General features: G+C 36.2%; 1 protein-coding gene across 1 annotated transcript in view; it reads left to right on the forward strand.

The window, feature by feature from the left end:
* The window catches only part of NDC80 (NDC80 kinetochore complex component), a 55261-nt gene that overhangs the window by 17197 nt on the left and 21184 nt on the right, over positions 1-16880 (forward strand). The window contains exons 7-12 of the mRNA XM_030836692.2: positions 4282-4371; positions 6543-6636; positions 8108-8214; positions 8968-9112; positions 11484-11689; positions 14584-14736. Coding sequence (XP_030692552.1) covers positions 4282-4371; positions 6543-6636; positions 8108-8214; positions 8968-9112; positions 11484-11689; positions 14584-14736 — 795 coding nt within the window. The remainder of the gene's footprint in view (positions 1-4281; positions 4372-6542; positions 6637-8107; positions 8215-8967; positions 9113-11483; positions 11690-14583; positions 14737-16880) is intronic.

Consider the following 16880-nt stretch of genomic DNA (forward strand, 5'->3'; position numbering starts at 1 on the left):
ATGTGGGATCTTCCCAGACCAGGGCTTGAACCCGTGTCCCCTACATTGGCAGGCAGATTCGTAACCACTGCGCCACCAGGGAAGCCCTGTAGATGTATTTCTGATGTATTTGTGGGGAGGAAGGTAATCTCTACATCAACCATCTTGAAGGTCCTCCTGCAATAGGAGACTTCACTGAAGATGCCAACCTCCGCAGGAACTAGAGGTGCAGAGGCATTTTTTTTAATTTATTTTTTTATACAGCAGGTTCTTATTAGTCATCCATTTTATACACATCAGTGTGTACGTGTCAATCCCAATCTCCCAGTTCATCACACCACCACCCCCACCTGCTGCCGCTTTCCCCCCTTGGTGTCCATACGTTTGTCCTCTACATCTTTGTCTCAGTTTTGCCCCTGCAAACCGGTTCATCTGTACCATTTTGCTAGGTTCCACATATATGCGTTAATATACAGTATTTGTTTTTCTCTTTCTGACTTCACTCTGTGTTACAGTCTCTAGATTCTTCCACGTCTCTACAAATGACCCAATTTTGTTCCTTTTTATGGCTGATTAATATTCTGTTGTATATATGTACCACATCTTCTTTATCCATTCGTCTGTCGATGGGCATTTAGGTTGCTTCCATGACCTGGCTATTGTAAATAGGGCTGCAGTGAACATTGGGGTGTGTGTGTCTTTTTAAATTATGGTTTTTTCTGGGTATATGCCCAGGAGTAGGATTGCTGGGTCATATGGTAATGCTATTTTTAGTTGTTTTTTGTGGGGTTTTTTTGCGTTATGCGGGCCTCTCACTGTTGTGGCCTCTCCCGTTGCGGAGCACAGGCTCCGGACGCGCAGGCTTAGCAGCCATGGCTCATGGGCCCAGCCGCTCTGCGACATCTGGGATCTTCCCGGACCGGGGCACGAACCCATGTCCCCTGCATCGGCAGGCGGACTCTCAACCACTGTGCCACCAGGGAAGCCCTGTCTTGTACTTTTCAGTGTAGAGATCTTTCACCTCTTTGGTTAAACTTATTCCTTTATTGCTTTGATGCTATTGTAAATGGTATCATTTTCCTTTTTTCTTTTTTCAGATAATTTGTCATTAGTATATAGCAACACTACTGATTTTTGTATTTTAATTTTGTATCCTGCAAATTTACTGAATTTGTTGATTAGATCTAACAGGTTTTATTTGTTTGTTTGCTTTTGAGGGGGCTTTAGGATTTTCTATATATAAAACCATGTCATCTGCAAATAGAGATAATTCTACTTATTCTTTTTCAATTCTGATGCCTTTTATTTTTCTTGCCTGATTGCTCTGGCTAGGATTTCCAGTACTATGTTGGATAAAAGTGGCAATAGTGGGGCTTTCCTGGTGGCACAGTGGTTGGGAGTCCGCCTGCCAATGCAGGGGACACGGGTTCGTGCCCCAGTCTGGGAAGATCCCACATGCCACGGAGCAGCTGGGCCTGTGAGCCAAGGCCGCTGAGCCTGCGTGTCTGGGGCCTGAGCTCCGCGGCGGGAGAGGCCACAACAGTGAGAGGCCTGCGTACAGCAAAAAAAAAAGTGGCAACAGTGGGCATCCTTAACTTTTTCCTGATCTTAGAGTAACAGCTTTCAGTTCTTTACCATTGAGTATAATGTTAGCTGTGGGCTTGTCATATATGGGCTTTATTATGTAGAGGTACATTTCCTGTATACACACTTTGAGAGTTTTTATTATGAAGTGACGTTGAATTTTGTCAAATACTTTTTTTCTATTGAGTTGTTGTATGATTTTGGTTTTTTTATTCTATTAATGTGATGTATCACACTTATGGATTTGCATGCATTGAGCCATCCTTGCATCCCATGATAAATCCCACTTAATCATGTTGAATGACCTTTTCAAAGTGCTACTGAATTTGGTTTGCAAATATTTTATTGAAAATGTTTGCCTCTATATTCTCATCAGGGATATTGACCTGTAGTTGTCTGCTCTTATTGAATTGCCTAATTATTACTGTTCTTGATTGATTTCTGTTGGTACCACTGTTTTCAAACAAAAATTTTTCTGTTTTATCATTTAATTGTGATGTTTCCAGGTAGAAGATAATGTTTTTCATGTTGAAGCTTATCTGCCTCTTTCTAATTTTTTATCAAGAATAATCATTGAACCTTATCATATGCTTTTACAGGATCTATTGAGATGATTGTTTTTCTCAACCTGCTGGTATGACATGATAGGATATTGGTTCCCTAATAGTCTCTGTTTGTTCATTGTTGGTTATTCCTTTGCTATACTCCTGAATTCAGTTTGTTAATGTTTTGTAAGTAAAGTTTTATTTCTTCTCTCTCATTATGCCTCTTAGCACAGAGCTTATAAGCACATCCTTATTACGGTGTTTGAGTGATAGGAGTTTTGCCAAAGTTGCCCCGTCTCCCCTCTACCAAGGAACATGAATAGGAGGGTGCATATGCTCCACTAGCTCTGTGATTAACCTTTTGGTTAATAACCAAAGTGGGCTAGGGCGTTACTCATCTCAAATCCCTCTGAGTCCTTTTCTTTTCTTATAATATAATACCCTTTTATAATATGAAGGAGTAGTATTTTATTGGTAAATGCCACCTCTGGGTAAAAAATGATTACTCAAATCCATATTTCTGGTTATCTCTATACAATTTCAGGTTGAAACATTTTCAACCAAATCTTCTCAGTACAGAAGAACTTCTAGTTATTGTAGTAAGAGTCTTTCCTATAGTTCCTGGGGATCTGTTTGTCCCTTGTAAGGCTCTCCTTGAACCTTGCAGAGTAGCAAGAGTTTTCACAAGGACCTTTGACAAGGCAACAGAAACTCTGTCTTTATCTACCCTGATGATAAGATATGAGATTCTATTCTTCATCTTGGGCTCTGCCTTACTTGTCTTTAAGACTTAATTAAATCTGATTGTCACTTGAGGCCTTGTCAAGGGAAGAAGAGGTAAAGGATGAGTTGATAGAGCTTACCTTCATCCACCCTAGATATACAAAAGGTCTAATGAGCGCCTTTGGAATAGGAAAGGAGCAGATAGGACAAGCTACTCTAGACTAAGGACAGTATCCCCACTCAGCAATCCTATCTATATATGAATACTAGGGTAAGAAAATGTAAAGAAATATTTTCAACAGAAACCACATTCTTCTTTTACACTCGTAATGCATAGTCCATTTTTGTAGAGTTTAGTCTTCATTATATTAGATATACATTGATATCTTTACATTTTATAGCAATTTCATTTAAATTTTCTAATTTTCTTTTATTTTTAAAAGGTTATATTTCTAAAACAAGTTATAAAAACATGTGTTCCAAAATGGAATTTATGTGCCTTAAAAACCTTTAGGCATTTTCCTTTTAGCTTGTTAATTATAACATCTGAATGTTTGCTATAATTTATTATCTGTTATCACTTTCAAGGTTAAATATTTGTATTTCTGAAGATTTTATATTGTAAAATTCAATCTAAAGTGCATGCTTATACAGTCTGAAGGAGGCAGTAGATAACATTTGAGCACCAAAATTGAGTTTATATGAAAGAGAAATAATTACTTTTGGCTTACTTTTTGTGGCAGTTCTGTTTTGGATTCTCAGAATTGCATTAAAACGTGTGTAGGGGGCTTCCCTGGTGGCGCAGTGGTTGAGAGTCTGCCTGCCAACACAGGGGACACGGGTTTGAGCCCTGATCCAGGAAGATCCCACATGCCACAGAGCAACTGAGCCTGTGCGCCACAGTTACTGAGCCTGTGCTCTAGAGCCCACGAGCCACAGCTAGAGCCCACGAGCCACAGCTACTGAGCCCACGTGCCACAACTACTGAAGCCCACGTGCCTAGAGCCCGTGCTCCGCAACAAGAGAAGCCACTGCCATGAGAAACCTGTGCACCTCAACGAAGAGTAGCCCCTGCTCACCACAACTAGAGAAAGCCTGTGCGCAGCAGCAAAGACCCAACACAGCCAAAAATAAATAAATAAAATAAAAATTTTTTTTAAATGTGTGTATATGTTCTCAATAAGTGTATAAAAAAGATCAGCATATTTTTCACTATAGAATAGAACTAAACATGGAGCCCATCCTTTTTTAATCCTAAGGGATTTAGTTACTAAAATATCAAAAGGATTATATTCTAAGGTTTAAAAGAATAACTTCTCACGAGACTTTGTCAGGCAGTAATGTGAATGCTCCTAAAAATGACACTGAAAACAAATTTGACAAAACATGAAAGCTATGTGTTTTCCTCAGAAACTTAATCAACTTAATATTTTGCTTGTGTACTAAATAGTTACATAATGCCATGAAAGAAAGCTCACCTTTATTTGATGATGGACAGCCTTGGGGAGAAGAAACTGAAGATGGAATTATGCATAATAAGGTACCTTACATTACTGTAAACATTATAGTTATCTTAATATTAACTAAATGTGTTATTATTGAAAGTGATATGTTCTTTTGTAGAACTTGGCTTTTTGCTTCCTGAAAAATCTGCTAAAACTGATTTGGGGAAATATTAGTCAATGGAATTACTCTTGAAATCACATTGTAGTTTCCTAAAAGTAACTAGGAATGGAAATTTGTAAATTTTAAGTAACTTAAAAAAGCAATGCAATTAGAATTATGTCATAATGTTATTGTTATATGTACAGATGTAATATTTCTCTTTCTCCCTTATCTTTTATAATGAAGGTATCAATACTGGCATCATTATTGTAATATAGTATTTTGTCAACACAAAGCCTGAAAGACTGGGTCTTTAAATAGATGGCATGTGGGTTTTTTGTTTGTTTTGGCTTTTAGTTAGGCATCTTGCACTTAAGAGTTGCCACTTCCAAAAGTGATTGAGATAAAAGTAAATAGATGGTCTAAATTGGTTCCCAAACCATCCTGTATTGGAGCCTTAACTATGTAACTAACCCTACCCTATTTCCTAAAATACATAAATTTATATATCCAAAGGGAGCAAACACCAACTCCAAGGAATAAGTTTATAGTATTGAGATTAAACATTAATGTCCCCAGCATATATAGTTCCTATAGCATATATAGGTCCTACTATGTAGGACCCTAAAGATAAAAAAAAAAAAAAAATTCTCTGTTCTTCACTCTTTGGAGCATTTGTCATAAAAAGAAAGTGGAAATAACCTCAGCTTCATCTTTTATTACTACCTGGGAAATAGTTCGAATAGAAAGATGTATCAACTGACTGGCATGGTAGTGTTGCTTTTTTTTTTCAAACAAAGAATATCATACCCCATTACTACTTCATCAGTGATCCTTGCTGGAGAAGCAGCTAGCAAGCCTTTGATCCTCTTGAGAGAATTCTCTTCCCATGTTGCAATATGTGTACTAGACTAGATTTATTGGTGCCTCAGTTCTCACCCAAATAAAATTATAATACCTACTAAATGACTAAATATTAAATTTATTGATATTCATCCTAAATGTTAAAACAGTAAAAGTTATTCTTGCTATTCTAGCTGTTATTTCAGATGACAATATATAGAGAAGCACTTGGGAAATTATAAAGTGCTATTTTTAATTTTAAAGTAAAAATTAATTTTAAATTTAATTAAAAAGAGTTACCAAAGTATCCAACTTCATCAGATTCTGAGCCTCAGCTTTGTAGATCTAGAAATTCAATTTTTTTTTAACCTGCAAAATCACAATTGACCAAACTTTTAAGGAAACGTTCACTCTTACCAAATTCACATCTGAAAAAGAATAAAAATGTATTAATTTACCACCACTGACACATCTTTCCAGTTACAAAAATACTCATACCCCCTATTCAGGGCACCCCTTCAGTATCAACCAAGTAGTAAGAAGATTGTTTAGTAAGCAGAGAATCAGCACAAAGGGAATTGGTTTATCTTGAGGGATGTGTACTTCATCTGGCTGTGGAAAATTCTGATCAGCCATCCTTGCCTCCTAACAAAGTACACATCTTCAGTAAGCAAAACACCTCAGAATTGCAAAATAGAGTATTATTTTCTCTTGGATAAATATTAAGAGTACTAATAGTCTACTGTTTAGATCTCTACTAACCATGCCATGTTTTAGCATGAAGTTACAATGTAAATTATAGCCTTTATTATGTTCTGGTTTTCACAACTAGATCTTGTCAGTTTAATTAGACTTAAATGATCAGCAATTCATTTAAATTTTTAATTAGTTAGATTATCCCTAAAGATGCTCAAGTTTACATTTTATGTTGAATTATATTTATTAATAAGCTTCCTTGTCTAACCTTCTCAAAATTCTGAAGATATGGGTTTTTTTTAACCATTTACTAAGTATCACTTTTATCCAAATTGAAGTATTCTTTTCATCCCTATTATTCACTATAGAAGTAGCAGACTAAGTAAATCTGTGCAGCATAATTAATGATATTCCCTAGGTTTGTATCTCATTTACAGGAGTTCATGTAACCACTTAGTGTTCCTGACTTTTATTTTTTTAATTCAAATTTAAACTTCTACTTAGAAAAATGAAATAAACTAAATAGAGAATCATGGCTTTGTTTTTAAATCTGCTTATCCCAATCAGTTGTTTTTGGACTACACCATAAAATGCTATGAGAGTTTCATGACTGGTGCCGACAGCTTTGAAGAGATGAATGCAGAGTTGCAGTCCAAGCTGAGTAAGTGTTCTCATTCCTAGAGTGCTTGCTTTGGGTCATTTAACTCCACTCAAGGAGTTGTAGCCCATCTTACTATGCCTAATGTAAATGCGTTTAGATGCCTCCTGATTTTTATCATAACTGTTTCTTTGGTGGAGAGGAGTAAAGGTTAAGCAGAAAGAATACTGGTGTTGGAGTCAGACCTGAGGCATGACCCCTTACTGGCTGTGTGACGTTAACAAACTACTTAACCTTTCTAACAAAGTTTTGCAGGATTAGATGGCCATGTTTATAAAATGTCAAATGTGCTACCCGGAGCACACAATATAATCAGCAAATGTTATTCCTCTTGGGGGATGATATCCCTGTGATATCCTTGCCTTATTATTTTAGAAATTAAAGTACTGGTTAGTCAAAAGATCTATGGTCTCTTTCAAAATTTATGTCACATAGTTAATGGGCTATGATATTTCCAAAGAAAGAAATTATTTTTCCACTTAGCTAATCTAGTGACATTCGGTATTTACTGGCTAACTTTAAAATATTTCGGAGTATTATTTTACATTGTTGTTCCTTTTTTGTAATAGTCTTGTATATAAAATGCCAGAGTGGTAGGTAAAATAGATAAGTTTAAGACGTGTAAAGCGATCCTCCAAAGACTATGGAATCAATCAAAATAGGAGATCACCCTGCCACTATTAGCATAAAAAGTGAAAGCATTCTCTTTTGTTTCCATGGGATATACTTTCCTGAAGAATAAGCGGAACAGGGACTTCCCTGGTGGCGCAGTGGTTAAGTCTCTGCACTCCAGTGCAGGGGGCCCGGGTTTGATCCCTGGTCAGGGAACTAGATCCCACATGCATGCTGCAACTAAGAGTTCACATGCCACAACTAAGGAGCCCACGAGCCACAACTAAGACCCAACGCAACCATATAAGTAAATAAATATTTAAAAAAAAAAAAAAGAAGCGGGACAATTTCAGCTTGTCCATATGAGAAGGGGAGCAAAGAAAATGATGTTGTCTTTTTTTTTAAGAGGAAAATTCATAGTGATCTAACACTGAAAGCATCTTTGCTTTGATATTGTGTTATAATTAATTAAGCATATGAATTATATTCATTTATTCAAACAATATTTATTATATACATACTGTATACCAGTCACCATGTAGGCACCGAGGATACAGTAATGAATAAGAGGTAAAAATCTCTGCCCTTGTGAGCTTACCTTCTATTAGAGACAATAATCAAATGAACAACTGTAAGTCAAATGGTGATAAGTGCTCCGGAGGAAAATGAAGTAGGATAGGGAGGTAGAGAGTGTGGTGGACCAAAGGGAAGGGTTGCAGTTTTACAGACGGTAGGATGTCCTTCAGTGGGATGTTTTGAGTAGAGACTAGAGGAAGTGAGGGAGAGAGCAATGGTAAAAACCTGGGTGAGAACTTTTTAGGCAGATTTGAGACCTTATGAAGTTTCTGGGTTTTTTCTCCAGAGGATTTATTTAATGTAGATGCTTCCAAGCTGGAATCATTAGCAGCAAAAAACAGAGCATTGAATGAACAGATTGCAAGATTGGAACAAGAAAGAGAAAAAGAACCGGTTAGTAAACATGCTTATCTTCAACAGGCTTATACACTTACTTATACTCTTGGGTCTCCTTGGACAACACCAGCTGTTTCTTTATCTATTTTTTTAAAAAATACATTAAAAAAACAAGCTTCTTAAAAGTTAATTTTTTTTACATAGGACAGAACTCCTAAGAAAACATGTTTGGTATCCCTAGAGCTTTGTTTTCCCTTGTGATCTGTCAGTCTTGGACTAATAGTGTTCAGAATATGATGAAAGAGTCTTACCTATTTACATAAGACCAAAAAGATCTTTAGAACAAGGTCCGCATGTTATATACCTCTAGGGAGCACTACTTACAAGAGGCCCTGGGTTTTGTAGTTAGTGGAAAGAGAATGGTAATAAATGTGTTTATATAATATATTGTATCCAGAGGTCTTTCTAAAAGCTAAATGATAATATACAGATATCTAATTTTATTTTGTGTTTTATATTGCGGAAGCCCCTAGACTGTTCTGTAAAATAACAGATTTTAAATGTTTGTTCTTTTTCATTCTGGCCCTGGACTTTTTCTGTCCCAAACTGACTTCTGAAAAGTACGTACATCTTCTTAATTGGGTAATAACAGTAAGCTACCGTTTTAGTTTTTTTGACTCCCTCTAAAAGTGAAAAGGAAACTAATTTACCTTTCTCTAAGATGAATTTAAATAATATTGCTTTAACTTTCAAGTAAAGTATGGCATCATTATTGACAAGAATAACTAATCGCACTTTCTCTTCTTTTAGAATCGCCTAGAGTCATTGAGAAAACTGAAAGCTTCCTTACAAGCAGATGTTCAAAAATATCAGGCATACATGAGCAATTTGGAGTCTCATTCAGCCATTCTTGACCAGAAATTGAATGGCCTCGTTGAAGAAATTTCTAGAGTAGGTAAGCACAACTAAATGCTGAAAAAGTTCATTCAGACTGGGATGGGGACCTGTGTGGGACTTATCACATGTAGAGACAGCTTTGTCATCTGTATCTTTTTTGCCTCTAATGGTAATGTATCAGGCAACCAAGTTTTTAGTGACTTATGTATTAGTTTTCTGAGACTGCTGTAATGAATTACCACAAACTTGGTGGCTTAAAACAATGGAAATTTATTCACTCACAGAAGGCTAGAGGTCGGAAATCCGGCAGGGCCACACTTCCTCCCAGGACTATGTGGGAGAATCCATTCCTTGCTTCTTCCAGCTTCTGGTATCTGATGACATTCCTGAGATTGTGGCCCTGTCACTCCAGTCTCTGCCTCCATCCTCACATTACCTTCTGTGTGTGTGGGTGTCTCTCTTCTGCCTATGTTAATTTCTCTCTGCCTTTATCTTTTAAGGACATTTGTGATGGCATTTAGGGCCCACCTCGATAATCCAGGGTAATCTCATCTCAAAATACTTAATCGTATCTGTGAAGACCCCTTTACTAAATATGGTAATGTTTACAAATTCCAGGGATTAGGACTTCCTATCTTTGGGTGGTCATTATTCAACCTACTACACCTTCTAACATGTTTTCAGACACCTGGCTTTTTAAAGCCAAGAGGAACCTTATCTAAGAACACAAGCTGCCTGAATATAAATATATCTTCTATTCCACCTTGTAATTAATAAGCCAGATTTTTAAATCTCTGCTGGTCTCAGTCTGCTATATTTGCCTTATCCTCTATCACCACCTCCTAAGCTACTCAGCAGCTTAAGTTGATTGAAAATAAGATGGAAAGATGCTAGTACTATAAAAGCCCAACTAAAAAAAGCTTGTTTATATCTGGTGTGCTCCTAACCTTGTTTTCATAAACACATATGGATCTTAATCATAAAACCCTGAAAATACTGTGACACATGAATTGATTGTTGCTTCTATGGTGCCAAAAGGAGATCGAGCCATTGGCTGGCAGTTTACAAAATAAATAAATAACTATATGGACCTACTATACTATTTTCCCAGACCTCAACCTGCTTCAGTTTTATTCTTTTAGGGTTTTACGGGCTGTATCTGTGTCATGTAGGAATTATGTAGATAGTCCTTAGGATATTTGATTTAGTTCTTAGTCTATGGAATATTGATCATCTGTCCAAAATCAAGGACAATAATTATCTGGAGTATTTGATAAATTGTTTTATTTTTTTCCAAATAAGTCTGATTACATATATTAGCTTTGCTGTAAACCAACTCTTTAAATAGTTTAAACTTGACCACTAATGTTTGTTCTCCATGACGACAAGGAGCCATAAACTAATTTTTTATTATAGTAATGTTTGTAATGCAATTAAATCAATACTTTATAATATTAATAATTTATCTTCCTTATTGGTATTTAATCTAGAGAATTTTTATCCTTCCCACTTCTCTTGTGAGACTTTTTTTCCAGTAATGGCAAACTGGGTAGGAGAGAGAGAAATACTTCAGCAATCATTTGCCATTGCACAGTGATTTAGTTTGAGACAATAATTTGATAACTGTTAAGCTAAAATATTTTATTCTGAATTTTTTTAACTTTCTTGATTATTTGAAGTCATTCATGGCCAAGAGTGTGAATGAGACATATGTAACTCTATAGATATTGTATATTGTGGATTTTTTGTGCCGATTCCTGTAATAAATGAAGTTTTACTTAAACCAACCATTAATTCATTTTGAGCTCAGGTGTGGAGCTTCCCAACTACAGTACTACAATACGACTGAGTTATAACAAAGCCGAGATTTTGATCCTCTCAGCCCTCAGGATGATTTCTGTGACCCCTTTGGTCATGAGCATCCTCATCCATTTATCCCAGTCTGCTTAAAAATACTGTCATATTTTTGATAAGCTATGAGTCATAAAATGTTGGCGTCACTGTTCGATAGAACACCAAATATTATAAATTTGATAACTTTTCTTCCCCTTTCATGATCATTTGCTGTTTGTATCTTCTCTTGGTACAATATCATCGTTCATGATTACAAATTTTAGTAAAGCAAGAACCTAACCATTATGGTTGCTTAATATCTTATGAAACCACTGAAAATATCAGTGAAATAAGAATAAACTGATGTATGTTTATATAAATATTTTTTGTTTGTGAAAAACTTGTAGCTTTTCTGACTTTTTGCAGAGAATCATGTAGGAGTATTAAAAGCATTTTAACTGAACAATAGCAGACTATCTGTTAAGTCTAACAATTCTTAATCATAATCATGTGTGGGGGTCAACTCTATTAAATAACGGCACACTTTATTTGTAGGAATTGAAGGAACTTAACAAATTTTTTCTTTTTCAATGCAGAACTAGAATGTGAAACAATGAAACAGGAGAATTCTCGACTACAGAATATTGTTGATAACCAGAAGTACTCAGTTGCAGACATTGAGAGAATAAATCATGAAAGAAATGAATTGCAGCAGACCATTAATAAATTAACCAAGGACCTGGAGGCTGAACAGCAGCAGTTGTGGAATGAGGAACTGAAATATGCCCGAGGCAAAGAGGCGGTATGTCATACCATTCCCAGAGTGGCACTTCATTCAGACTTACGTTTGTAAAAGTCTATCCCAGTTAAGAACAACTGAGTGGGTAGAATAAATTGGCTAAAGTGGTAAAATTTTTCAGCATTGACATTATACTAAAAACACACTCATCCCTTTATGTCAATTCAATAACAGCCCAATTTCTCTGTCATTTTTAAGGTAGCCTGTATTTTCCAATAGTGAAACAAGAAGTGAGCAAAAAAGTCTCTAAGGCCATGAAAATAATTTTCATAAATCCCAAGCCTTTTATTCCAGAAGTGGATATGAGTCACTTCTTCATTTACCTCCTCACTACTTAAACATTTATGTAACATCTGCTGTGTGCCACTTACCATGCTGGGCATAGAGGGGAGATAAAAAGACATAGAAGCTTAAGAAACTTCCATTCTAGTTGATATTTTCTACCATGAGATCAGACCTCCAATAGAGGTTTGCACAGTGTACTGAGGGAGCATATAGTACACCTAACCAAGATTTTGGTGCGCATGGTGTGGGGAGATGGATGGAGGTTGATTTTAGAAAGGCTTCCTTGAAGATGTACACCTGAACTGAATTGGGAAGTATAAGGGAGAGTTAGCATGGCAAGGCTAGGGGAGCCAGCAAACAAAGAAGTCTGTGGGAAAGCTCAGGGAGAAAATAGCATGGTGCACTCTGGTACCCTAAGGTTTTCGTATGGCTGGAGCTTAGTAGCAAGGGACGGGAGCATGTGCAGAAGATGAGATTCAAGGATAAGCAGAGACCAAGTGGTGAAGATCCTTTGCACGTTTAGAAGTTTGAACTTTATCCTGAAAGCTCCAGGAAGCCTTTAAAATTTTTAAACAGATAAGATCATATTTCAGAAAGATCTCATTTTTGGTAATGTGAAAAATGGGTAGAAGGGAGCAAACCAGTCAGATAAGGATCTGTGGCAGTAAGGTAGCAGAAATAACAAGCTGAATTGTAGGTAATGCTATTGGAGATTCATATGTGCTCCCTCATACTCCTGACCTGGTAATCTCTGTCCCTGTGTATTAAGGAGAAAAATATACATTTATAAGAAATAGGCTGTGGTGGTGATCCCAAAAGTCTTTGAACCTAGAATTTGGTAAACCTGTGTTAGCCCTGGATTTGCCACCACATGTTTCTGTGACCTCAGCGTGTCCTCTGACTTCTCATAGCCTCAGTTTCCTTATTTATAAAATAAAGTGTGGTTAGACTAGGTCGGGAACCTGAAATGTCACTTCAACAATTATTAATATATTTTCTCTCTCAAGCACTGTGTGGGAAAGGGGAAGTTACGAGTCTCTGGACTTAGGCAAACTCTGTTTAACTAGCGAAATCTAGCTGTATGAATGCTATGTTTGATTTGGAGGATCAGGCTGAAAGGAGAAAGTTATCTGGGAAGTGGGTAAGCAGTGGCCTATGAAGGGCAAGAGTAGGGCCATGGACAGTGAGAAGAAAGCCTTAGGGTACTGAGTAGGAGAGAGATTAAAAAATGGTAGCAGAATGCAAAAGGCAAACAAACATTCCACCCATTACCTTTATTTCTAGACTGATTTTTATTCCACATGCCACCTCTGACTGGTAGTGTCCTTCTGGAGCTCTTTGTTGAGATAGACATTGAGGCTGCATCTAGACTCATCAGGAAAGAGTGTGATGAGTTTTCACTGTCTGAATTAGCTGTGGGAAGGAGACATGTGCCACATGTTTGCTCTCCCTGCAGTTAGGTGTGATAAAGTGCATGGGCTTGAGAAAGCTGTTTTATTACAGAAATAAAATTCTAGTGAAAAACAGAAGAAACTACCCCTGTGATCATTTACTGCAAGGACAAATAGACCTACATACTTTAGTTGTCCCTGGAGAGCTACTATAGTAGTTGAAATGATTTCCTGATTTATTAATAAGGAATCTTAAATTTAACATATAAGTAGTATTGCTTTTGAGAGCTGATAAATTTTTGGAAATTGCAAATTATTTAATCAGATTCCAATAAGTACTTTTGCCATTTCATTCTTTCAAAGTATTCAATTTTATGGGTGGATAACAGCAATGAGAAACTAAGTATGTACTAAATGGAGGAAGCAGTATGAAAATAAATTGCCTAGACTCTGCAAATTCATTTATTTAATCAAAAACTAGGTACTGTATGCCAAGTACTGTTTTAGGTGTTGGGGATGCAACTGCTTTCATGGAGCATACTTTCAACTAACGGAGATGAACAAATAAATAATGTATGTCAGGTAGTAATAAGTGCTATGAAGAAGAGTAAAGCAAGAGGGTAGAGAAATTGGGGGTGTTATATTAGAGGGAAAGCCTTTCTGATGATATAATTGGAACAGAGCCTTGAACAAAGGGAAGGAGACCAGGAAATGTGGAACATATTAGTAAAATATTTTTATCAAAACAGTTGAAATAATATTTTGAGACTTAAGTGACTACATTTCTCTAATTTTGGATAAATGAAATATTTTGTACATTGACAAAACTAAGTTTGTTTTCGTTTCATAATTTCTCTGGTACTTTAAAAAGTAAATTTTAGTTAATACCTAAACATGGACTTTTATTCCAAACTCTTTGTCAGATAAATGGAGGAACAGTAGTATATTACTTACTAATTAATTATGGTGTTAAAACTATCCTACAATTTAATGTGAAAAAAATCTTTCATTCTTTATATTTTAAAACTGCCATTCTTACTACTAAAAATACTAAATTATAAACTACTAAAAAAAATTATAAACTATTATAAAAATACTAAATTATAAACTACTAAAAAACACATAATTTTGTGTAAAACTGCCAAAAAATGCCAATTGTAAACCATATGGAATGGGGCTCTGGGTTTTTTTAATGTTTGTTTTTGTGTTCTTTTCTTACAGATTGAAACACAATTAGCAGAGTATCATAAGTTGGCTAGAAAATTAAAACTTATCCCTAAGGGTGCTGAAAATTCCAAAGGTTATGACTTTGAAATTAAGTTTAATCCTGAAGCTGGTGCCAACTGCCTTGTCAAATACAGAGCTCAAGTTTATGTACGTAATCGTGAGTACTTCACAAGGTTTTTAAATGATATGGTTGATGTCTGGCTCATAATATTTGTAAGTAAGAGTTTAAACTTTAGCATGTCCATAACTCAGGACTGAACATAGAAATACAGCACTGAAACTTTTTATCTTCTTTCCTCTTGGTAGTACACATCTGCTCTCTATTGTACCTTACTCTCCAAATTATAAAGCCTTGTCTTCCTCTCTACATACTTCACCTATTCAACTATCCAATAAAAGATATGATTACATATAAAATAGACGCCAGGATTATAAAGACAAAAATGACCTGATACTTGCTCTCAAGTTGCTACTAGTCCCCTCAGCGAGAAAGACATAAAAATAAATACTATATACGTGCTTTATTAGAAGCCTTTACAAGGTATGGTAACACGATCAGTTCTCAGAATTGAGAGAAAAGTCCCCACAGAGATGGTGAACCTGGAATGAAATCTTCAAAGATGAGATGTTTATGAGGGTGGTCTGTGGAAAAGTTTCAGGCACAAGGACACACATGAAGGCATGAGATATAATAGAGCACTAAGTAACACCAGGAGTCAATAATGAGAAAACTGCACATAATTTTCAAATATAGTCAAAGGTGTAATTTGGAGAAGAAAAATGTTAATTTCAACTTCTCAATTATTCACAGATTTTAGTATTTTAGTGGCCCCCCAAAAAATGTCAGTTTTCAAAATAGTTTTTAATAGAAGCATGTCAATCAAAGTCTAAAGGCATGCATTTTTTTTCCCCTTAGAATCACTCATTTATCCCATAAATTATTTATTGAGGACATACTACGTTCCATACCTGCTAGATGCTGGAGATAAAATACCCGGAAAGAGGAATTTCCTGGTGGTCTAGTGGTTAGGACTTGGCACTTTTACTGCTGGGCCCAGGTTCAGTCCCTGTTCAGGGAACTAAGATCCCACAAACTGTGCAGTGTGGCCAAAAAAAAAAAAACAAAAAACCTAGAAAGATACAGTTCCTACTTTCCCAGATTACAGTTTGTTGGTGGACAGACTTTGATTAAATAAAGCTAAACTCATTTTTAATAGAAAAAAATGCATCCAGTAAACATTTAATCTTTTACTGTATTGTTTCTCAAGCAATAGCTAGGTAGGTAGATAGATAGGCAGGCAGGCAGATAGAGTTTACTCACCTCTATTTTGAGTAGTTTTTCATGCTAGTTCAAGAAAACAATTTCCTGAATTAAATTGCTGTAAAAAAGATTACCTGGTTCAGAAAGAATGCATATGCTCAGAAAAGAGGGAAATTTTTTTTTTTGGCTCCCTGGAAATAGTTTTACATAATAATAGGACAATAAAAATAGAAATAGCATCAAGAAGATGCAGCCCCAACTGTTATAAGTAGTATTTGGAGAAAAGTTCTTAAAGAGATTAAAGAGGCAATTGCATCTCTCAAAAAAGAACAGCCAAAATTAAAACTCAGCAGTGACTTCAAAAGACCTACTGAAAACATAGTAATGCACAGGGTTTTCTTTTGGAGTGATGAAATTGTTCTAGAATGAGAGTGCATTGTGAATGTACTAAATGCCACTGAGTTGTGCACTTTAAAAGAGTTAATTTTATGTTAAATTAATATTTTAACTTAATTATTTCAGTTTAACCATTTTAAAGTGTGAGTTTCATCTCAATAAAAGAAAAAGGGGAAGGAATGAAGTACTGTGTTCAAACAAAATCAGTAGAATAGAAGATAAATATAAGAAATGCAAGCAGATAAGAGCTTGTTGGTGTACATGTGGAGATGCAGGGAGAGTGGCATGCCCAGAGAGCATAGAAGCGCTGCACCTCTTCCCACATACCTTGCCCTATGCATCTCTTCCATCTGGCTGTCCCTGAGTTATATCTGGACACCCACCTTCCATTATTCACGGATCAACCCACCCCAGATCTCTCACAGTAGTATGTTGTTGGGGAGGGGGAAGTTTCCCTCTCCCAGGCAGTTTTGACAAGCCAGCCTGGAGAAATCACCAGCTGGAAAACTACTGCCACTGAGAGATCCTGGGATATCTGCCAAAGCAGGCAGAAAGTAAGATTTCTTGCCATGTCAGCCTCTAGGGTCTCTGACTGCAGGATCTGGTGGAAGGGAAAGTGGTGAGAGTCCCTTTT

Source organism: Globicephala melas, chromosome 13 (assembly GCF_963455315.2).
Source record: "Globicephala melas chromosome 13, mGloMel1.2, whole genome shotgun sequence".
NCBI classification, from domain to species: Eukaryota; Metazoa; Chordata; class Mammalia; order Artiodactyla; family Delphinidae; genus Globicephala; species Globicephala melas.